At 45.9% G+C, this 13,708-nt stretch overlaps 1 protein-coding gene across 1 annotated transcript in view; it reads right to left on the bottom strand.

Annotated features, from left to right (window-relative positions):
• Positions 1–4,117: 4,117 nt before the first annotated feature.
• Positions 4,118–13,708, bottom strand: part of BSCL2 (BSCL2 lipid droplet biogenesis associated, seipin) — a 28,350-nt gene continuing 18,759 nt past the window's right edge. Inside the window, exons 9-11 of the mRNA XM_077920866.1 lie at positions 11,557–11,637; positions 7,284–7,367; positions 4,118–4,496 (exon numbers count right to left, since the gene is read on the bottom strand). Coding sequence (XP_077776992.1) covers positions 4,336–4,496; positions 7,284–7,367; positions 11,557–11,637 — 326 coding nt within the window. The 3' untranslated portion in view covers positions 4,118–4,335. The remainder of the gene's footprint in view (positions 4,497–7,283; positions 7,368–11,556; positions 11,638–13,708) is intronic.

Raw genomic sequence — 13,708 nt, 5'->3', positions numbered from 1 at the left:
GAGATTAGATTGGAAAATGTTCAGACAGGACTGATGGAAGGCAAAAAAATTGAATAAGATGTAAAAGTATGTTTAATTACTGTTGAAAATGATATGTTAAAAAACTAATAAAAATTTTTATAATTTTTTTTTTTGTAGAGGTGGGAGGGACTCCAAGGGTCATCTAGTCCAACCACCTGCAATCCAGGAATCTCAACTAAAGCATCCATAACAGGTGACCATTCACCCTCTGCTTGAAAACCTCCAGTGAAGGAGAGTCCACCACCTTTCAAGGGAGTCTGTTCCACTGTCAAACAGCTCTTACCACCAGTAAATTATATGTGATATTTAACTGGAATTTACTTTCTTGCAACTTGAAGCCATTGGTTTGAGTCCTACCTTCCAGAGCAGGAGAAAACAAGCTTGCTCCCTCTTCCAAGTGACTGCCCTTTATTTGAGGGTGGCTATCATATCTCCTCCCAGTAGTGATGTATGGAAGTGAGAGCTGGACCATAAAGAAGGCTGATCGCTGTAGAATTGATGCTTTTGAATTATGGTGCTGGAGGAGACTATTGAGAGTCCCATGGACTGCAAGAAGATCAAACCTCTCCATTCTGAAGGAAATCAGCCTTGAGTGCTCACTGGAAGGACAGATCGTGAAGCTAATACTTTGGCCACCTCATGAGAAGAGAGGACTCCCTGGAAAAGACTCTGATGTTGGGAAAGATTGAGGGCACAAGAAGAAGGGGACGACAGAGGACGAGATGGTTGGACAGTGTTCTCGAAGCTACGAACCTGAGTCGGACCAAACTGCGGGAGGCAGTGGAAGACAGAAGTGCCTGGCGTGCTCTGGTCCATGGGGTCACGAAGAGTCGGACACGACTAAACGATTAAACAACAACAACATCATATCTCCTCACATATAAAATAAACTTTTAACATCCCAACATTTCAAATTATTTTATTCCCAGCTGATACAGCTCCTCTCAAAAGATCTCCTTTGCAAAAAAAAAATTAAAAAAAATAAAAACAGGGTTGGGGATAGGGAAAAAGATATTTTTAAAAACAGGAGGAGGAGAAATGCAAGCTTAATTAACAAATCTTGCCCAGACATTGTAAGGACAAGCAAGTGGGACCGACTGCACATTAGGGGAATGCTAATTAAATTTCAGTCGGAAGAACTGGGGCACAGGGTACGACTGAGACGTTGCTTTTCAAAATCCGCTTTTGTCTAAATTTGTGCTGAGTCATTATCATGAGTCTCTGACTAAGCAAGAGGACTGCATTCCTGGGCAAAAGCTCTTTCCAGCAAAAAAAAAAGGGGGGGAGCTTTGGCTGAGTATGAATTAATTCTGAAAACAGCCCGCATGATTAAACTTGGAAGAGCTCAATGGAATTCAGAATTGCTCATACACTACGTGCCAGTTTCTATACCATGGAATAGCAAAATTCCAGCCTTACAAAAAATCCACAAATGAGTGGTGCTAAATTCCACTCATCTTGCATAATTTAAGAATGAGTGGCGTGTGTATTTCTGGTACACAGCTTGCTCAGAGTATTTGCTCCACATACAACCCGATAAGCCGAGGTTTTGGTTGGCAAATTGTGGGAGAAAAGGTGGAGGAGCGGAACGGGAGAGAGAAGACTGTCTGGCAATCGAGGATGAGACGAAAGGTGGACCTCATGACACATGGCCAATGCACGTTGGGGGTTTCCATTTAGAAAATTTGCACCTAAGGTGGTGGCGAAGGCGAATCATTTCTTAATTTATTTTTAATGGAAGTTTATTTGAAGGAAGGAAAATGAAGAAGGAAAAACCTGCCAACTTAACAATACAGACATGCCCCCACTTACTCGTGATTGGTGAGTACGTATACCTGCAGTACTGGGAAATAAATAATTCTATTCAAACCTGGAAATGGCGGGAGAGAGCAGGAGAGTTCTCTTGGCTCGTGAGGAGACCCTCCCCGGAGCCCAAAAAGGATGTCAGTGAGGGCAGAGGAAGCTCCGAAGAGACTTGGGCTTTGTTTAGGCTGCTCAGCCTCCCCGCCTAGCAGCTGATTTGCGGGGTAACGCAGCAGCTGTCATGCAGCTGGCCCTGAGCTTCAATTCTAGTTGTGAATATTTTTGGATACAGCCTTTTTGGTCTGGATTGGCGGGAGAGCGGCAGAGAGGGTGTCTAAAAGATGCTCCCCATGCACACAAATTTTCACTTACACATGGCAGGCCCCCAGAATGTAAGTGGGAGGGGTGAAATGCCCAAAAAGGATGTTACTTTTTTTCTGTCTTACCACAACAGCAGCGAGAATATTACTAGCGAAGAATTGGAAGAAACAATATTTACCAACAATCGAAGAATGGCAGATGAAGATGATGGACTATATGGAACTTGCTGAACTGACTGGGAGACTCCGAGACCAGAGAGAAGAGACGGTGGAAGAAGACTGGAAGGGGATTGGACTGGTCACAGTTACTGAGGAAAACTAGATTTATTTTTCAGCAACAACTGGAGGGCTGTGGGTTCCCCCACTCCTGCTTCAAACTTCAGACTACGAGGCCTACCCCAAAAAAGTATTTCATTCCCTATCCCGCCCACGTTTCCAAAGCAATCCAGGAGGGACAGACAGGTACCACCACAACAAACTCAAGTTTCAGCAAACCATTTCGCACAGCCCTGCACGACATCACCGAGCTTAGTTAGGAGTGCCAGCAAAGCACCATGGGAGTTTGGCAAACAACATGTGACCTACGTTAGTCCTCGCTGCAAGCAAGCAGTGTGCGCACCCTGCACTATGAGGTGAACACACCCTTCCAGCTGGCGTGTGGAGCAATAAGGGTCATCCCCACTACCACTGGGCTGGAATTTGAGGCGAGAGTTACTAGCTGTGTCTGGAATGCAGACAAGCCCTCCTTCGCAGCCAAGACGGGCCAGATGAACATTGGATCTTTGCAAACTGAAAGACGTCAGGTTGGGTGGGACCCTCCTCTGGCTGCAACGATTATCAGAAAACCCTATTGAGAAAGTGGCAGCTCAAACAGCCAAAGGAACATGAGTGTTGAGCCAAGGCAACTTACTGAGTGTATTTCATGCAGACTGTCAATCAGGCAACTCAGATTCTGCATCAGGAAAAAGGAGACATTCCTCTATAAACCTCGTGCAGACAGAAGTGCCTTGCCTCTCAGCCTGCGTGATTTATTCTGGAAACCGAATGTGCAATCCCTACAGGCGTGCCGAGTTGTGCCTGACCCCTTGATGTGCATGCACGATGCCACATGTGCGATACACACCCCAGTCCAGGCAGGCAGACTTGGCCCACCCACTCACCCCTGCTGCTAGGTTGGCAGGAGCGGGAACAGAGCAACGGGAGCTCACCCCATCGCAGGGATTCGAACCGCCAACCATCCGATTGGCAAGCCCAAGAGGCTCAGTGGTTTAGACCACAGCGCCACTTGCATCCCTAAATTGTAGAATTATAGAGTTGGGAGGGACCCAAGGGTCATCTAATCCAAACCCCTGCAATGCGAATTATAGAGTTGGGAGGGACCCAAGGGTCATCTAATCCAAACCCCTGCAATGCTGGAATCTCAGCTACCTGTGCCTACAAATCACAGACCTAGAAACCACACATCCTAAGGCTCATACTAAGCTTCTAATCTAGTCCAGGGTGTAAAAGGTAAAAGGTGAAGGTACCCCTGCCGGTACGGGCCAGTCTTGACAGACTCTGGGGTTGTGCACCCATCTCACTCAAGAGGCCGGGGGCCAGCGCTGTCCGGAGACACTTCCGGGTCACGTGGCCAGCGTGACAAGCTGCATCTGGCGAGCCAGCGCAGCACACGGAAACGCCATTTACCTTCCCGCCAGTAAGCGGTCCCTATTTATCTACTTGCACCCGGGGGTGCTTTTGAACTGCTAGGTGGGCAGGAGCTGGGACCGAACGACGGGAGCGCGCCCCGCCGCGGGGATTCGAACCGCCGACCATGCGATCAGCAAGTCCTAGGCACTGTGGTTTTACCCACAGCGCCACCCGCGTCCAGGGTTTACATATCTTAAAAACCCCCAAACCCATCTCCCAGTGCACAAGAATTCACGGCACGGGTTTTCACCAGCCCAGAGTTTTTGCAGTACGCTGGCAACTAATTCGTTAGCAGGTAAATCTTTATTTTAAGTTACAGTGTCTCCGGGTGAGGAGTAGGGGGTGGGGGGGGGAGAGAAAAAGGAGCTGGAATGTAAACACAAGCTGGGAGCAGAGGCTCCCTTTGGAGAGCAAGGCCTGTGGTGGGTGCAAGCTATTGGGAGCAGTGCAAAAGGCTGAGGAGGGGCTTGTGAGGCCGCAAACAAACCCGCCCGCCCCCTTTTCAGGAACTGGAGCAAGTACTTCTCTGCCGGATCTCTGAGCCTGGCGTGAGGGTCCTGGCCCCTGGGGGCAGCAGGCTTGAGAAGTCCCCCTCCCGGGAAGGGGCTGGGAAGTTGGCCTCAGCAAGCAGCGTGGAATTGTCCACAGACTCAAATTCCGTCTCTGCGAATGAATAAGCAAACAGGAGATAAATCAGTATTCGCAGGTTGGAGAGAAGCCACTGTTATCCAGGCATTTCAAACAGGAGAGTGGAAGGCATGCCTTTGGGGCTCATAGCTCAGTTTCAGCTATTGACTGTTAATTTAATCTAAATGTAACACCACAGCATTAGTTTTTAATCTTATTAGTATTAATAACACTTAAGACTAGTAATAACAATGTAATAATAATTTTAAAAACAACATTATTAGAATGAAATCAATATCAACAGCATTTCTAGGACTCTTTTCCACCTTAGGAATGCTCTGCAAGCTCAGCTGCCAACCTGGCACCACTGTGCCCATGAAATTTTCCGGCTGTGGCCTTAAGCAGATACTGCAGACTAGGGCTGGGTGATATATTGCTATACAGCGGACGCTCGGGTCGCGAACGTGATCCGTGCGGGAGGCACGTTCGCAACCCACAGCGTTCGCAACCCGCAGCGCCGCGCAAGCACCGAAACCCGGAAGTAACCCGTCCCGGTACTTCCGGGTTTCGGCACGTCCATAACCTGAAAACACGCAACCTGAAGCGTCTGTAACCCGAGGTATGACTGTACAAAACTGGTTTGAAAGTCCGTATCGTGATATTAGTTTCATAATTTTCGACCTGGCAATATACAGTGGTACCTTGGGTTACATACGCTTCAGGTTACAGATGCTTCAGGTTACAGACTCCGCTAACCCAGAAATAATACCTCAGGTTAAGAACTTTGCTTCAGGATGAGAACAGAAATTGTGCTCCGGCAGCACGGCGGCAGCAGGAGGCCCCATTAGCTAAAGTGGTGCTTCAGGTTAAGAACAGTTTCAGGTTAAGAACGGAGCTCTGGAACGAATTAAGTTCTTAACCCAAGGTACCACTGTATTGTGAATCATGAATTTGCTATGCAAAAATCACAATGTGTTAACTCTGCAGGCTCAGCTCTCTCCTGCAGGGGGCAGCAAACCACAAGAGCAGGTGCAGGCAAAAATCACGATGGAAGAAAAACTGAAGTTTATGCAACAACAGCAGCAAGAATACTTATTGCAAAGTATTGGAAGACACAAGATTTACCCACACTGGAAGAGTGGCAGATGAAGGTGATGGACTATATGGAATTGGCGGAAATGACTGGCAGAATCCAAGATCAGGGAGAAGAGTTGGTGGAAGAAGATTGGAAGAAATTTAAAGACTATTTGCAGAAATACTGTAAAAGTAATGAATGTTAAAATGATGTTGGGTTGAAAATAAGTGGTATTGGACTTAAATGAAAGAGGGTAAGGATTTGCTGAAATGATTTTGTAAATGGGAATACAAAAAGGGGAGGTGTGAGGAGGTCAAGGAAACAAGTAAATGAGCCTAAAGATATTGAAAAATGGATTTATTTTTAATTTTTTTCCTAGCTATTTGTTTTTTGTATTTTGTATTCTCTCCCCCCCCCCTTCTATGTATTTTTTGGTAATTTCTGTATTTTTCTTGTTATCTTTTTTTATTCTTTTTTCTATGTTTGCTTTTTAGTTTGTTAATTTTTGTTTTAATTCTTTTTATTCTGTAAACTTATGTATTTTGTAAAATGCTAATAAATATTCTTTAAAAAGAAAAAAAAGAAAAACTGAAGTTGCCAGTGCCTCTACCTAGCTCCACCCTTATTTCAGACATTTTGATGTATCAGTATATTGTGATGTTTAGCTGGTGATATATCACAATGTTGAAAACCAGCTATCGCCCAGCCCTACTGCAGACTCTGAGCTTTCGTTTTTTAAAAAATTAAGTCTCTCTCTGGCCCCTCCTAGAAAGGAAGTGAAATGCTACTGAAGGGGGGTCCCTGATATTAGAAAGCAACAGCATCCGTGTGTGAGGGAAATTTCTGTCATCAGGACCAGCAGGACACAGCTGACTTCCCATGGTAAGCATGAGGTGGGTGGGGCCAGAGAACAAAGAGGGCGGGGCAAAGGATAATAGGATCATAGAATTGTAGGGTTGGAAGGGACCCCAAGGGTCATTCAGACCAACCCCCTGAAATGCAGGACTCTCCGCTATAGCATCTATGGCAGATTAAGCCATGGGTAGGCAAAATAAGGTCCGGGGCCCGGATCCGGCCGAATCGCCTTCTAAATCCAGCCCATGGAATTAGCGTCTTTTCACATGAGCAGAATGTGTCCTTTTATTTAAAATGCATCTCTTTGTGGGGCCTGCCTGGTGTTTTTACATGTGTAGAATGTGTGCTTTTATTTAAAATGCATCTCTGGGTTATTTGTGGGGATTAAGGAATTCGTTCATTTCCCCCCCCCCCAAAAAAAAACATGGTCCAGCCCCCCCACAAGGTTTGCTGACCCCCACCTTTAGCCATCCAACCTCTGATTAAAAACCTCCAAGGAAGGAGAGTCCTATGCTATGCTTACCTTTGTATAGCAGGCTACATGTCAGCTTAACAACAGTTAGAGGTTTATTTACACACTTCCCCACCCGATAGAGCAACAGGTATTACGACTGCTGCCCATGGCCAAATCACTTAAGATAGGTGTGAAGGAAGGATGAAAATGGGTGTGGCCTGCGGAAAGTCCTAAGGGTGGGATAGTGAAGACTGGAGGGCCACATTTGGGCCCCTAGGCCTGAGGTTCTCCACCCTGGGGTGCATGCATATATAGATATGTGTGTGTCCCTTTAGCTCTGCAGAGTCTCCTTGCTTATTGGTATATACTGCATGGAAAACATGGATCCAGGAGGGGGGTGGAGGGGAAACTCAGGTGAGGACCAGGACGTGCCACCTACCTTCGCTCATCCCATTGTCCAGACTGGACCTTGTCCCAGAATCAGGTTTCTCCAGATTGCTCTTTTGGGCCTGCATCTCAGCAACTGGTGCAGAAGCAAGAGGAAGAAAATCAAGGCTGGATATCGTGTCTCGAAAAGAGGGAGCGTCTAAGATGGCAAGGAAATCACGGCAGAATACCCCTCATAGGAAACCTGCCCAATACAGAGTTGGTCCACTGGTCCATCTTGCTCAGCACCATCTACATTGACTGGCAGCGGCTCCCCAGGGCTGCTTTCAGGAAGGGAGTCGTTCCCAGCCTTGTCTGGAGATCATAGAATCAGAGTTGGAAGGGACCCTGAGGATCATCTAGTCCAACCCCCTGCAATGCAGGAATATGCAGCTGTCCCAGACGGGGATCCAACCCGCAACCCGCGTCTCCACCTCCATCGTTCTGCCCGGACACTGAGGTCCAGCACCGAGGGCCTTCTGGCGGTTCCCTCACTGCGAGAAGCCAAGTTACAGGGAACCAGGCAGAGGGCCTTCTCGGTGGTGGCACCCGCCCCGTAGAACACCCTTCAATCAGATGTCAAAGAGAAAAATAACTACCAGACTTTTAGAAGACATCTGAAGGCAGCCCTGTTTCGGGAAGCTTTTAATGTTTAATAGGTTATTGTATTTTAGTGTTTTGTTGGAAGCCGCCCAGAGTGGCTGGGAAAACCCAGCCAGATGGGCGGGGTATAAATAAATAAATAAATATAATAATAATAATAATAATAATAATAATAATAATAATAATAATAATAATAATAATAATAATAATTATTTTATTATTACAACCCCGGTGTCATCAGCACCATGCTGTAACCAGCTGAGCTATGGATAAGATGCCAGGGATTGGACCTGGAATATTATGCAAGCAGAACAAATGCTCTGGCCCTTCCCCAGAGACGTTTTTTTCTGTCACCTCCTTTGTCATCTTTTTCAGCACCTTTAGATTTTTAAAATCATTATTTACAACCTGACCTGTACCATTTGACTCCAAGAACAGGGTGACACAATTCATTTAAAAGAGTAAGTTGTTTGCCTCATGCCTGGACATGAGAACCACCAACCCACAGGGAATTCTGTAGAGCGGAGTATCAAATCTTGGCTTATTGGCCCTCATCCAACCCATTACCGAAGAGGTGGAGAGCCTCAGGCCAAAATCCTGAGGCCACCTGCCTTGCCAGCCTCACTTCGCACCCGCCTTCAGTATTTTTTGCCTGTCTGGAACAGGTCCTTGAACTCCAGTAATGCCTCTTGCTTGTTCGGATGGAGAGAGAGGGGGGTTGCATGAATGCATATGGAAACTAGCCCACCGCACAAAGGTAAACATTTAAATTTGCTGCCCCTCCCACCACTGCCATGTGGCTCCCAGAAGGCAATGCGGCTCTGGGGACAAAAATGATTCCCTGTCCCCGCATTATAGCAAACAGACCGGAATTTAAAATTTAGTTCAGATTTGAAATTAGAAATTATTTAGAATAAATGAACAAACCTAAGCTATAATACAACAGAAAATAAATGGCAGTTATGGCAGCAGATAAAAGGAACGCAACAGGGACATTACGGATGTAAGGACAGGAAGTCCAAACGTAATAAATTATTAAACTGAAAGTGAAATGAACAATGTCAAATTTTGTACAAAAAGCTAATAAAAAATTATTTTTAAAAAGGGTTTTACAATTTGGCTCTGGCTATCATAAAGCTTATGGGACACGGGTGGCGCTGTGGGTTAAACCACAGAACCTAGGACTTGCCAATCAGAAGGTCAGCTGTTCGAATCCCCACGACGGGGTGAGCTCCCGTTGTTCGGTCCCTGCTCCTGCCAACCTAGCAGTTCGAAAGCACAAACTGCAAGTAGATAAATAGGTACCGCTCCAGCGGGAAGGTAAACGGCGTTTCCGTGCGCTGCTCTGGTTCACCAGAAGCGGCTTAGTCATGCTGGCCACATGACCTGGAAGCTGTCTGTGGACAAACACCGGCTCCCTCAGCCAATAAAGCAAGATGAGCACTGCAACCCCAGAGTCGGCCACGACTGGACCTAATGGTCAGGGGTCCCTTTACCTTTTATCATAAAGCTGGAGAAGGTACAAAGAAAGACAACTCTCACTCTGTGTGTGTTGGGACAGCTTACACAACTGGGATCTTGCAACTTGCCAGCAGGTGAAGGGGCACGTCCAAGGCTTTTAAAACCATGAACTTCGAACAGAGACCCAGGGATGGGCTGCAGGAAAGGAGGTTTCACCCTTCCCACACTACAATACAAGATTACCCAATTTATTTTCAGTGGGTTCAAGATAAAAACCAAAGACAGGGCCATTTCATGTTGTGCATAATTACGAAATCTTAAGGCAGCTGGCGCAGTGCCTGTCCAGATGGGGTGAAAACAAGACCCAGATACAAGTTATGTTGAGAAATTGGTCCAGAGGTTAATTTCTGCAAAATGTTAACGTCATAATGACATACATCATGCATGGAAGGGAACAGAGAGTAGCCACATCTCGCCAACTCAGTGTTGTGGGTAGGGCTTGTCCCTTTAAAATATATTTTCAGATGAATATCTAAAACAGTTTGCTGCTGTTTTTATCTGATTTTAATGTTATTTCATTGTGTGCGTGCAAATTGCTTTCAGGCACCAGAATACAAATAATGCCACTAATAAATATACTGAATTAATTACTAAGCGAGATTTCACCATGCATTGGGGGAGTGTGGGTGTATGTGAAACTACTTAGAAGAATGTGTGGTTTAAGTAGATGTCAACTGTTGCGTTCACAATCCCTGAGAAAAAGTATGATCGTTATAATTGATACTGAATGTGTAGTAACATGCACTTTTAAAAAATAATAAAATGTTTTTTTTAAAAATATCAAGACGTTGTCCTCAAGGTCTTATCATAATTCACACCTGAAACTGAAACAAATTCCGAGTAGTAGCATATTTTGCCAGAGGAATTTGAACACTGCTATTCTAACAAAATAATTAGTCATCCATCTAGTTGAAAATGAATTATTTTGTTTGTCCTCTAGTATCCTTAATTGTTTATTGCTTTGTGTGTGTTTGATTTCAAACAACCGCATTGTTTTATCTTTATCTGCTAATCAATTACATCTTTTTGATCAAATAAATATTTTCTTTCTTTCTTTTTTTAAAAAGGTCATTTTTATCTACCTTTAGACCATGTACAACATCATAAGCACACGGGTTTGAAAACGAGAATTAGATGAGTGGAGCTGGAAACAAAATATTGCAATGTGGGCTGTTCCTGTCCAATGATCCAGCTAGCCTCTTTCCCGATTACTCCATTCCATCCCATTAAATCACCGGCATTCCCTGCAGGCCTGTGCAGAGCTTGTCTGAGGCCCGGGGCGGGAGTCCCCAGTCTGCTGAGAGGCCCATGGCGTTCTTGGCATAACAATGTAAAGTCTGGCAGGCCCCCAGAGGCCCCCCTGCCCAGCTTAGCCCTCCGAGGCCCGGAGCAAGTGTACCCAGCTGCCCCCACTCTGCACAGACCCGGCTCCCTGTACAGTCGTACCTCGGCTCCCGAACGCCTTGTGAGTCAAATGTTCCGGCTCCTGAACGATCGAAAACCGGAAGCGATTGCTCCGGTTTTTGAATGTTCTTTTGGAAGCCAAATATCCGACGGGGCTTCCAATTGGCTGCAGGAGCTTCCTACCGCGCTTTGGAAGTCGAACGTTTCGGAAGTCAAATGGATATACGACTGTACAATGGTACCTCTGGATACGAACGTGATCCGTTCTGGAGCCCCATTTGCATCCTAAAGCATACACAACCCGCGTCTGCGCACACGCGGGTCACAATTCGCCGCTTCCGCGCATGCGCGTGACGTCAATTTGACCGTCTGCGCATGTGCAAGCGGCGAAACCCGGAAGCAACGCATTCCGTTACTTCCGGGTTGCCGCAGAGAGCAACCCGAAAGCGCTCAACCTGAAGCAACTTCAACCCGAGGTATGACTGTATAGACTCCAACCAGGCAAGTGAGAGGCATCATTAGAGTTCAAAGACACATTCCAGGAGCCAGGCAAAACCACCTTGGAGTTCAAGGGCAGTCTGGATTAGAAGGGAAGTGGGGGAAAGCAGCAAGTTAGCCCCTCCAAGAGAGCTGGCCAGCCACCGTAGGCAACAAACTCCTAATCCATCTAGCCCTTTGGTCTGATCCAGAAGAGCAACTGTATATATATTCAAAGCAATTGTCTGAAAGGCGAAAGAGCATTTTAAAAAAGTGCAAACCTGCTCTCGACAATTCGTCCTCCTTTTCATCAGCCCCCACATCCTCTGGTTGACGTGAGGCAACCTCTATTTCCTCAGAGCCTGCAGAACAAAGGTAACCAAAAAAAAGAGTTCAAAATAATTTTATTTGTTGCATTGTTACCGCTGCTGTTGCTCAAACTTCTATCCTGCCCTTTCTCCCAAAGAGGAGCCCTGGTGAGCAAGCAAAGTAGTGAAACAATTAGAAATGAAATAAAAACACATTTAACAAGAATACCTGAAAAACAGTCGCATAGCCTCACAGCTAATCATTTCAATCGTATCCAGTGTTAGTCCTGTTCCCAGCAGTCCCAGTGAAATCAATGGACATGGCCAACTTCGGGCCCATTCATTTCAGTGGGTCTACTTTTGAGTAGAACTTAAGCTGGATGCAACCCAACGCTTTGTCGAGCGCTACCCTGAAATCCCAGTGGCTGTTTTGACTTCTGTTTTGAAAAAATGCTTAATAATAAGAGGAGAGAATGGGTTTCCAACCATTACTAACCTGGGCCCTGCGGCCTTGCGCCCTCAGGTAAAGCTCAGAACATAGCCCCTTTTATTTATCACTTTCCCTTGGTCCTCTGGGCAGATGCCCACATAAGGAAGTCAAAACAATTTTGAAACAAAATCCACGCTATGCCAAAACAAAACGAAAACCCTCTCTAAAATCCAACAAAAACACAAGGCAAGAAACAGAGCAGAGATGAAAACAAACAGCAGGCATGATTCCACAGCCCAGCCCCAGATAATTTTTTTAAAAAACAACTTTGTAAAGGGCAGACATATCCCAAATGCCATAAAAAAGAGCCTGAAATGTTGATATACGAGATAATAATAATAATAAATTTTATTTATATCCCGCCCTCCCCAGCCGAAGCCAGGCTCAGGGTGACTAACAACAATAAAACAGTACAACAGTACAACACAACACAACACAACACTCTAAAATCATTCATTATAAAATTAATTCAGATCAAACCAATGGCGATCATTGGGCCAGAGCTCTGCGAAGATTGCCGAAGGAGGGAGTCAGGCTGTGCCCTGGCCAAAGGCCTGGTGGAACAGCTCTGTCTTGCAGGCCCTGCGGAAAGATGTCAAGTCCTGCAGGGCCCTAGTCTCTTGTGAAAGAGCGTTCCACCAGATTGGAGCCGCAGCCGAGAAAGCCCTGGCTCTGGTTGAGGCCAGCCTAACCTCTCTGAGGCCTGGGACCTTCAGGATGTTTTTATTTGAAGACCGTAGGTTCCTCTGTGGGGCATACCAGGAGAGGCGGTCCCGTAGGTACGAGGGTCCTAGGCCATATAGGGCTTTAAAGGTTAAAACCAGCACCTTAAACCTGATCCTGTACTCCACCGGGAGCCAGTGTAGCTGGTATAGTACCGGATGAATGTGATCTCGCAGCGAAGACCCCATAAGGAGTCTCGCCGCGGCATTCTGCACCCGCTGGAGTTTCTGGGTCAGTCTCAAGGGCAGCCTTTAGAGATGCTAAAGAGTTATTAAAATGGCACTGAAAAGAAAGGCGATTTTTAGAATGTCAACATCCCAAAGTTCTTTTGAGAGAGAGGTGTCATTTTAATGAATAAACCAAATGTGAGGAACGCTGGACTCAGCTGCTATATATATATCTATCTTTGAAAGGAAACAGAGATTCGTTGTACTCTGAAATTTGCAGTGCCCTCGCTGAAGTTTGCTTTGTTCTGTTTAATGAAGTGTGAAAACAAAAATAAATTTCAGAGAGGGGAAAACAAAAAGTCTTTGCCAGGAAACAGAAGAACATGAAAACATCAGCAGCTGATGATTCTCATACGTTCAAAGCACTATGATACCACTTTAGACACTGGTGGGTGGCTTCCCCCAAATAATTCTGGGAACTGTGGTTTGTTAAAGGTGCCGAGAGTTGTTAGGAGACACCAATTCCCCTCACAGAGCTACAGTTCCCAGAGTTCCCTGTGAAGAGGGGTTGGCTGTTGAACCACTGGGGGAATAGTTGCTCTCTAACAACTCTCAGCACCCTTAAACTGCAGCTCCCATAATTCTCTGGGGGAAGCCATGACTATTTAAAGTGAGACCATAGCGCTTTAAATATATGGTGTGAATGTGGCCTAAGACAGGAGTAGCCGGTGCGGGGGCCTCTCGA

This window comes from Podarcis muralis, chromosome 16 (assembly GCF_964188315.1).
Source record: "Podarcis muralis chromosome 16, rPodMur119.hap1.1, whole genome shotgun sequence".
Lineage (NCBI taxonomy): Eukaryota > Metazoa > Chordata > Lepidosauria > Squamata > Lacertidae > Podarcis > Podarcis muralis.
Note: the sequence above shows the minus strand (reverse complement) of the source record. Positions and strands in the feature narration are given on the sequence as shown.